General features: G+C 38.2%; 1 protein-coding gene across 1 annotated transcript; it reads right to left on the bottom strand.

Annotated features, from left to right (window-relative positions):
- Positions 1-2,466: 2,466 nt before the first annotated feature.
- On the bottom strand, positions 2,467-5,127 carry LOC123084013 (E3 ubiquitin-protein ligase CHIP). Its single transcript, XM_044505831.1, has 7 exons — positions 4,854-5,127; positions 4,623-4,754; positions 4,437-4,508; positions 3,840-3,973; positions 3,517-3,667; positions 3,300-3,410; positions 2,467-2,951 (listed from the first exon to the last, which is right to left on the bottom strand). The coding sequence occupies exons 1-7, from the start codon at positions 4,971-4,973 to the stop codon at positions 2,826-2,828; spliced, it is 846 nt and encodes a 281-aa protein (XP_044361766.1). The 5' UTR covers positions 4,974-5,127; the 3' UTR covers positions 2,467-2,825.
- Between the last annotated feature and the right edge of the window lie 5,067 nt (positions 5,128-10,194).

The raw sequence follows: 10,194 nt of genomic DNA, 5'->3' as shown, positions 1-10,194 counted from the left end.
TTCAAATTTGTGATGTTTTTAAAAATTCATGAACCTTCATCAAATTACTCATTTTATAAAGGATGATGATATCTGCCACACGTGTGGCAGGGAGGGAGGCGCACCACACGTCTCTATAGCAAAACAAATTGCCATGTCACCGTATGCATGCATGTGAGAATCTTTTTGAATTTCCAGTTTTTAAACTGTTTTATCTCTTAAATGAAAAATCCGAATGAAAATCCGTATTCACCACTAAATCCATCGTGACGAGATCTTCAAAACTAGTTCTTATATCGATATGTTTCGATGACTTTTTTTTGTTAAACATTCCTTACACAATCGCACTATGTTTTATTCCTATGCATGTCAGTTATTATATACAATAGTATTGAACATGTAGATAAAAGGAGACGCCCCTTGCATGGCAATAAAATGTCATGCAGACGTCGCTCCATGGTGGGCGCAAGGGCAGCCCCCTCCCCCATTCCAGATAGTAATCAAGAGAAAGATAACTGTTCAGAGGGGGATACAGAGGGAGCAGACCACTCCTATTTACCTCTTGAGGTCTTTGCTCTAACTCGACATGCTGATGTTTGTCATATCATGCATATGGCGTCTTGCATTGCTTACTTTATACATCAAATATGTTATCTGCTTAGTTTAGATATGCTTTATGTGAATGCCATATGTTTAATTTCTATATTTTAGTTTCTATATGTTTAGTTTCTATATGGCGTCTTGCATTTGCTATGGCGTCTTGCATTTGCTATATGTTTAGTTTCTATATATATGAATTATGCAATTCCACTTTGTTTAGCCACGCATCATATATGTGAATTCTGCATTTCTACTCTACCATAATAGTATAATTCTACTCAGGTGTCAAGTGAATAGGCGATAAGCAGATCAAGGTAATGTGTCAATCAACACGCTAGCTACAAGAATTAAAATAGCATGCATGTAGTAACCATTAAACACAATGCAATTTTGTAAAACATAGGATAAGTATGATCAAAGAAGGAGGCATGCCTTCGTTGTCGAGTCCTTCCTGAGTAACATGTTCAGTCCTTGTCCAACATCGTCAATCCCTACTCGTCGTAACGATAGCAAACGACAAACAATAAATACCAAAGCAATAGCAAATCCAAATGACATGCAAACAATTCAAGAGTGGATGGATAGCAAGATATTGATCAAGATGGAGACTCTGAAAGGAGATAGCATGATTGGAAGGTAAGAGATAGGATTCAATGAAGTGATGGGATTTAAGTTGACACGGTTAAGGAAGGTTGTTTGATCAAGACTAACGTTCCAATACGAACTATGGTACTAACCACTAGTAGTGCCCACTACACATCTCAACTAAATAGGAAACTACCATATAACAAACACAATGACATCAACACACATGGAATGGAACCAACGTATGCATTTTAACAACACAATCACAACATGACATGATAAGGGTAAAAGGTAACCACAAATAAATATTTGATGGAATCTAAATATTTATAATGGCAATAGAATCCAAACATATACATTAACTCTATAATAACTCCAAACAAGTGTTCTATATGACAATGAAAGCAACATTATAAAACATACTAGTTAAACAACCAAACATCATTCAACAACATGTGAAATGATCTAGGTCTAGCGCTAAAATATTATTAAAACAAAATAGGATCAACTCTATTATAACAAACCAATTCATTTGTCAAACAATTAACAAGAAACTATACAACACATGGAACAAATGGATGAACAGCTATCCTAGGCATGATGTGATTAAGAGTAACAATCAACCAATAATAAATATTTGGATTAATCCACATACTTATAATGGTTAGCCACAAGCAAAGACTAAACATCAATCTTAACAATTATTAGCAAGCATTTCTATAAAAGAAGACAAACCAATACTAAGGTAGAAACTAATTAAACAACTTAATAATAACACACATCTCACACAAGGCATATGAGTATAGAATCACTAGATGTCTAAATGAATAACACAAGCATCACACATACGGGTGAACATGATAAGATACTAAACTAGAATATGCTCGTAATAATAAAGAACAACTAATGCCCAAATAACCACTAGTAATAATATTATAGGCGCATGCTTAAATAAGAGATAAAACTATGTACACTAAGCATATGAGAAAGATACAACTCAACTAACATACGGAGCACAATAAGACATGAAAGATCACTATCATGACAACATGTATAGGTTAGGCATACCACAAATCAAAGAGTAAGATAAATAAGATATAATGCTAAGCATAGGGATGATCATGACACGAGCTACGTGCAAATGGTTCCAATACAATTCAAATTATAACTACAACATAAGTTGCTAGATAACAACTAACATAAATATCAAATAAGGTATTATCACACCGTACTATCATGATATGTGACATATAAGCAGAAAGGAGAATCATAATACGCATGTAAGCAAGTGAACATCTATCATGGCATCAACAACATCAAGCAATGAAATATCATAGCATTGATTCTCCCAATGCTTGTCTTCCAAACAGACCATTTAATCCAAGCAGAAATGGCAAGGAAGGAAATGGCGTAAAATCATGTTATTACTGGACTAGCATAAAGAAATGATCAATCTACAGGATCAAACAAACCACTTTCGTACAGCCAACTGCTACAGAGAATTATGTAGGCTGATTATGTACAATGGCCAATTGCCAAGTGTTTGTTAGGATTCACTCAAGAATCAATCAACCCAGAATGAACCCCCCCCCCCCCCCCCCTTGCAACTCGGACACTATATCAACACATTTTGTTAGCACCTAAGCGGTAACAGGACAGCTTCAGTTCGACTTGTAGGCCCAGGTGTGCTCCTTGAGGTATGCTTGGACGGCTTCCTTGATGGCAAGATTCGGAACCAACTGGTGCTCCTTCAAGGGCTCCCGCGTCACCGGATCGAAATTGCCCACCTAAAGGAAAAAATTATTATAAGCTTTACAATATTGTCATTCAAAGTAAAATTGCTGCTCTGCTGTGCAAACTGGACTGTACATAAGGAGATGTTTAAATTTGCCCATTAGCACTCACACCTGTCAAGACCAAGTTTGCGTGTTGTTTTCGCTAATCAGTTATTTCCCCTATGCAGTATTTATAGAGTTGACTGAATCTATAGTACCATAAAATTAGACAACCGATATTTATGTGAATATATTCTCTAGAATGAATTTCAGTTGAAGATCCTAGGAAACAACAGTAAATAAGATGAATAAAGTCAGGAGTTCTCTATAAACAGATGCGAAATTAGGAAGAAGGCGCACCTTGCGAAGATGCTCAAGCAGTATGGCCCTCTCATATGTTACACCACTGGGTGTGATAACTGGATCTCTAAAAATCTCAAAAGTTATTTGACAGCAAATGTAGTCCGGCACCTAGGTATTCAGAGTGGGAACAACTTAAGAAGGCAGAGAGGAGAAAATAAGACTGAACAAGAAAAAAAGATTGGTTACAAGGTATCATTAAAAATAGTGCATTTACATCTCCTGGTGTATCAGCAAGTATAGCGTTCGTGAAGACTTCAGATAACAATTTGCATTGCTCTGAATACTCATTGGTTGTCCCCTCAGAGTCTTCTGAAAGAGTGCCGCTAAGAAAGTGATGCTCCTGCAGAGCATTTTCACAAGCTTCCCTACATGTTCATGTTACAGCAGTGTTATAAAAATCAGTGTCTTGGATGCAAGGCATCACAGTAAGTGTTAAAGTTTTGCCGAATTGACCCTCAACACCAAATACACACACTTTGCTTGATCTTCAGCACAGTGACACCAATCATCTCATGGCAATTTCAATATACAACGTACCTTAAACTTTGCATCTTCCAAACTCGCTGAGTGGAGTGCTTTTCCCAGGCAAGGTACTTGGCCTTGGCAAGAACCTGCCAAATGTCCTCTGCCATTTTGTCCCTTGAATTTGAAGGCTTCAAGAGATCCAAAGCCTGTTCCCCATCAATATGCCGAGTGAAAATAAGCATCAAAGTCAGACAATCAGCTGAGTTCACTAATTAACTGTAGCTACAATTGTGATTTAAACCCCTAGGTAATCAGAAGAGCTTGGTGAAAGACACCAAGGTAGTACGTATTGACACCACCATATTTCTCAAGGAGACAGGAAGCCAATAATGGGTTACATAATACATACATGTGAAGAAGACAGGTAAGCTACAAGGGCAATCAGGTCCTTGTTTCAAAAACAAGGGTAATCAGGAAGCATGCTTTAGACGCATGTGAGATAACCGGTTGGATTCAGAGATATTCTAGACCATCTTGAAGTTAATCGTCAATCAGACCGGTGCTTACAATCTACCAATTCTTATATTGTAAATAATGGCACAAACGTGACGATCTTAGCATAATACAGAGCCTGGTTCGGAATGTACAGAGGATTCGCAAACGGCGGACCTTCTCGAATTCCTTGACCGCGAGAGCGCAGTCCTCCTTCTCGAGCAGCGCGCACCCTAGCAGATAGTGCCCCTGCATCAATCAAGCAAGAACATTTTACAAATCTATGCCTCTTCCCGGTTCAAGTTCATGATGGCGAAACTGGCGTCGACTGAAAAGTGGGGAATAATAATCTGCGTCAGTCACCTTGACGGAGGTGTCGTCGAGCGCGAGCGCCCTCATGCTGTCCTCCTCGACCCTGGCCCAGTCCTTGCGCCTGAAGTGGCAGAGGCCCCGGTTGACCCAGTAGACGGCGACGCCGGGGCAGAGCGCAATCGCCTGGAAACCAACCAACCAACCAATCAATCAATCAGTCAATCCGTTCTTGGGGGTTCGAGGGATTGGGGGAAGAAGGGGATTGGGGAAGAAAGGAGTTGCCTCGGTGTAGCAGTCGATGGCGGCGCCGAGGCGGGCCTTCCGGAAGCACGCGTTGCCCTCGGCGCGCCGGAGCTCCGCCTGCCGGGCCACGCCGCCGCCGTCCTCCGCCGCCGCCGCCATGGGAAACCTCCCTCTCTCTCTCTGCTTGGTTGGGATTGCGCAGCGCAAGAAGATCGAAGGCCCCAAGCGAAGACAAGAGGAGGAATTTCTTTTCTTTTTCTTACAGAAAAAAGAGAGAATATATTGTTTGTTTTTCCTGATCCAAACGGTCAAACAAGTCAACCCCTTGCCACAAGGAACTAGACCCCCCCCCCCCACTTTTTTTTGAGGGAACAAGGAACTTTTTTTTTGAGACAAGAGGGAACAAGGAACTAGACCTGACCTAATTGATGTAAAAAGGAAAAAACTAGACCTGATCATATGCCCAATTGGGCCGGCCTTTGGGCCTTGGCAAAGCACGAAGCTGAAATCCCAAGCCCGGCCCAGCTGGCCCAAAACAGATGAGCAAGTTCACGAGTTTAGGAGCTCCAATTTCGTCTTCTAAAATAAATGAGCTTAAATTTCGATTCTCACGGTCTTGCTAAGCATGCTTCAACAGGAAGAACTCCACTTCATACATGTAAACATTCTGGAAGTACAAATAAAGCTTAGCGAGAGTGTCTCAAAAAAAATTTATCAATTAAAATAATTATTTTAGGGTTATAAAAATAACATATTTCTACATATTTGCTAGTTAAAATATTTTTTAATCATTTTGACCTTTTGGGGGGTTTGGGGCCGGGCTTCTAGGTGGAAATGTTAAGCCCGAGCCTAGATGTCACGCTTTTGACAACTAATATAAGAACTTCAATCAAAATAAAGAGAGTGAAGTTTTTTTTTGGGGTGGGGGGGGGGGTCTAAAATTGGAGTGAAATTTTTTTTGTGTTGTGGAAAATGTCTTTAGATTGATATAATTACATACAATAAGCTGAGAGGTGATATGTATATTTTGGCCCTCGGATTTTCCTATGTATATCCTAAGTCGAGATAACTGGTCGTTTATCACTTAATTGTAGATACTCCCTCCATTTTTAAATATAAGATCTTTTAAAGATTTTGATACAGACTACATACTGATGTATATAAACATATTTTAGAGTGTAGATTCATTCATTTTCCTTCGTATATAGTCCATATTGAAACCTCTAAAAGGTCTTATATTTAGGAATGGAGGAAGTATTTTAGGTTTGCCAAACATGGCTTCTTATTTATTTTTTGTATTACATTCTATTGAGAAAATAAAGAAATAAAATAGTTACACACATAAAGTAGAGATGGGGCAGAGCCAAATTTATCCGAATAACTATATAAAGTCCAAAGTAGTATGAACTTTTGCTTGTTGGGCCACGTAACATTGAGCGGACTCGCGGGCTTAGGAACTTGATGTACATAGAAAATGTCCCGTTGCCGCTCTATCCTAACACTTCTAGAGAATAGCAATGAAGACAGTTGTTGACTTAACTAAGCATTACAAAATAATGCACTAAAACTTCCTTCGGTATGTGATAAAAGAGTACCAATTGCATGAGCATTATGGAACCTGGGAGCAGAATGTCACTTTCAGCTAAACAACACTTTCTCTGATGAGCTCAGCTCCATCATAGTTGGGTTCATTTCATTCCATTTGGAAAAAGTTAGTGAAGAGTTATGGACATAAAGGCTAAAGTCTTATCATGTAAACAACATAATGACAAATTCAACCCGCGTCACATTGTGCCGCAGGTTTGTATCCCTTCAAAACTCAATGGATTATAACTTCAAAAACTTTTACTGTTCTTTTTTCTTCATTTCAAACAAAAATGTCATGTTTCCCAATTCATTAAATCAAAAATCAAAATGGGACACAATAGTCCTTTTTTAACTCTGACTAGTAGAACGCCCGTGCGTTGCAACGGGCTGCATCGGCGACTTCTTTTTTTCTTTCTTCCTTCCATCCACTAAAAATGTTTCTTGAGGTGATATGTGGATGGATAAATTTACAATCATACTAAAATATCACTGGTTAAAATATATTTATCAAAAAAAATTCTACAACACATTCGACATTAAGGTTACGGTATAGGGAACAAACACAATGATGACTTACCATCAAATCTCATATATATTTCAAAACATGTTTTTCCTACCAATGTGTAGGTGCAAGATCTCTTTCCCAATTCCCCCTTCCCTCCATCCCTCGATCTCCCCCCTCTCTCTCGCTCACTCTCTCCCGATCTCTCTCGATCATAGGTGTGTTGCCTTCTCAAGAAGGCTCCAACGCTCTAGCAGCGGTCTCATGACCTGGATGTCATTATTCGGTGGTGACAACAACGATGAGGAGGAACACCGCAAGATGTTGCTGATGTTCTTGATCTCTTCCATGTGGTCACTGTCGCTATTGCATGGGGTGTCGTTCATCAAGAGGGCTTCAAGCAAGAACCATAATTTGATTTTCTACCCACAAAAATTAGAACTATTCTTTACAACTTTCTAAAAATCTAAATTTAATTCAAAAATAATTATGAAGAGAGGTTAGTAAATAAAAATACAAGTCATGACTAAAATATTAAAGTGAGAAAATGATTATTTTTACCTCATAATAGATACTGTGGCATATTATCTTCCAATATTCCTTATTTAGTGCCAACATAAATTCCATACATTAAATGTCTAGATCATCTGAAATGACAATGAAATTACAAAGTGGAAAGGTGGAACAACATTTACACAAGTATAGCTTGCAAAATTAGCAACATATGTGTAGTCTACAGCTTCATCAGGGCAAGTAAAAAAAATCAGTCCGGCCTATAAGTTGTACATAAAAATACTGAAGTTATACAAATGGACAATTGGAATGGATGGTGCCTACAATCGCTGTGAACCAGCAAGGTTGCACTTGTAGATCATCATTTTCTGTGCAAGGAATATCTTCTCAACTGGAATCTCCATTCCAAAACCACCTCTGGCCATGAAGTAATTGGTTTCCCACAAAGTGTCATCAAAGTTTACAATGCCCTCTTGGTTTCAACCTACAAATTCAAGAAAGAATAACAACATAACTGACATGGGCACGGGCAAGCGCACGGGCAAGCACATATATTTATAGGCACAGTAGATTTAGTCAACATGGCGGTTGAACAAAGCTAAGTAATCTGAACAATTTTACAAGTACCAGGAAATAAAACTTACCACGGGAGATGCAAGAAATAAAAATAGGAAAAACTTGTTCAACTAATTATGCTAAGGCTTTTGTGAACCAAGTGTATTCATTCAGGAAAGCACATAGAAGAGAAGCAATTATGTATTTTTTGCCTATACAGTACATAATAGACTATAATGTTTTTTTACAAACATGAGTAGATGTGAAACATGTCCTCTGGGAGAGACAAAGAGTTCATGGGTTCCAGAATCAAGTGTGTATATTAAAAAAAAGTTGGCCGTTATAACAGTAAGTTGTCGAGTGTGTATATTAACAAAAAGTTGGACGTCATAACAGTAAGGCAACTCAATAAAAGGAAGGAACATCATCTGTGGTTGCCCTGGTACTTAACTAACATGCAAAAACATGCAGAGAGTATCAAAAGTTCAGGAAGGACTGGAAAAAATCATTAACAAAGCTCGATAACAGTGTACCATAATAACAACACAAAACAAGGATATTTGAATCAGATTTGTAATTCAGGCTCAAAAATGTATATACTATAATAATAACACAACCATCAAGTCTTAGTTAATTCATAAAGAGCTGATTGTTTTTAGATGTTTCAGTCCGCTGATTCTATATAACAGTTAAAGAAAATAAAGAACCACTGCCAACAAATTTCAGTTAACTAACCGACGAGTGGATACATATCAAAACAACTAAATCTATAAGTAATGTAGACTAACAAATACGCATGACCATGAGTGCATCGCTAATTGCAGAAAATCAATACCTAGATAAGGTTAAGGATTCAGGCCAAAAATGCATACTACACTGATAACACACAACCAAAAAAATCAGCAAGGTTCAGAATTCAGGCCCAAAAAAGGTATACTAAACTAATAACAAGCAACCAGGACTTCTCAGTTTGCTTCACAATTCAGGCCCAAAATACATATTGTACCAATTAACACACAACCATCAAGTCTCAGTTCATTTACTTAAGAACTGATTATATTTCAACGATTCCATCCCCTGCTACTCTTTAGCAGTTAAAACCAGGCTTCACCATGAAAATAGAAAAGATTCCATCCCCTGCTACTCTAAAGACGCCATGTATATGTTCTATTAGGCTCCATTGCCATTAATCCTTTACATGGCCTTCTGTTCACCAATAAATAAATTGCGCTCAGAGGAACTCAATTCCTTTTAATTCACAGTAAAGCATGCGATACTGAGAAAAAAAAGCAAGCAAGCAAGCAGACACCTTAATTTATTAGTAGGGCCTCAATCTGGCGCTTACAAGCTTTCATACTACGACAAAATAATTCAGCGAGCATGTTGTAGGCACAAGAAGAAAGCAAACGGCCAGCTTAATTGAACAGTAGGACCTTGATCACTTAGACTTTTTCTATTGCAGCTGGAAGACACAAGACCAATTACCTACAGGCTGCAGGTCCGTTGTTGCAGAGACATTTAAAGCTCTCTTCAACATCATTTACAGATTTGGATCTCGCGACATTGTACTCATTTACAAAGTTCTGTCTTGAACATCAAAGACATTGTCTGCTAAAGTTCATCATGAGCTTCTTTAACTTTAGCAAGTCTATCGAAGCTTGACCATGGATGCCTCATTCCGCATATGTTCCGGGCTTCCGGCATGACCACCAATACCCCTAGATGGACAACTAAGCTACACAAAAAGAGTATATGAATAAGAGATTAGCAAGTGTTTTCTCGCTCAACTCGAAAACATATCAAGCAATTTTTCTTCAAAGTAGGTATACCCTCTTTTTTGAACAAAAAAGGGGCAGACACCTTCATGTCTAATAAAAAGTTCTATAGCAAATCAATCGAACCAATCAGGCTTCGATTAACATGCTTATATGCATGATAGTATATTCCAAATTGGAACTAAAACCGACTTCAATATACATAAGAGTTCAGTAAACTGCATCTTTGCCAAATTACTCAATATACACAAGGATTGAGAGATCATCATGCAACGTAAATGGTGCACTGAAACAAGATTTGTGGATATCTGGTTAGGAGCATGAACTTCTAATCCTTACTTTGCAAATATAGTCTGGTTACATCGTCTCAATATACTTGATAAGCCTTTTGTGTGAGAAGTATATAAAAAAAAGATGCATGCCCATTGAAAACTTCGAGTCTTCTGAA

The sequence above is a fragment of the Triticum aestivum genome, chromosome 1B (genome assembly GCF_018294505.1).
Source record: "Triticum aestivum cultivar Chinese Spring chromosome 1B, IWGSC CS RefSeq v2.1, whole genome shotgun sequence".
In the NCBI taxonomy this organism is placed as follows: Eukaryota; Viridiplantae; Streptophyta; class Magnoliopsida; order Poales; family Poaceae; genus Triticum; species Triticum aestivum.
Note: the sequence above shows the minus strand (reverse complement) of the source record. Positions and strands in the feature narration are given on the sequence as shown.

What these genes read in the sequence shown, in the direction of transcription:
- LOC123084013 (XM_044505831.1), bottom strand. Translation starts at nt 4,973, where the DNA reads ATGGCGGCGGCGGCGGAGGACGGCGGCGGCGTGGCCCGGCAGGCGGAG. An exon ending in CGGTCAAGGAATTCGAGAAG is followed by an intron (nt 3,974 to 4,436) that starts GTCCGCCGTTTG and finishes GATGGGGAACAG; the next exon opens with GCTTTGGATCTCTTGAAGCC. An exon ending in TGCTTGAGCATCTTCGCAAG is followed by an intron (nt 2,952 to 3,299) that starts GTGCGCCTTCTT and finishes TTTTTCCTTTAG; the next exon opens with GTGGGCAATTTCGATCCGGT.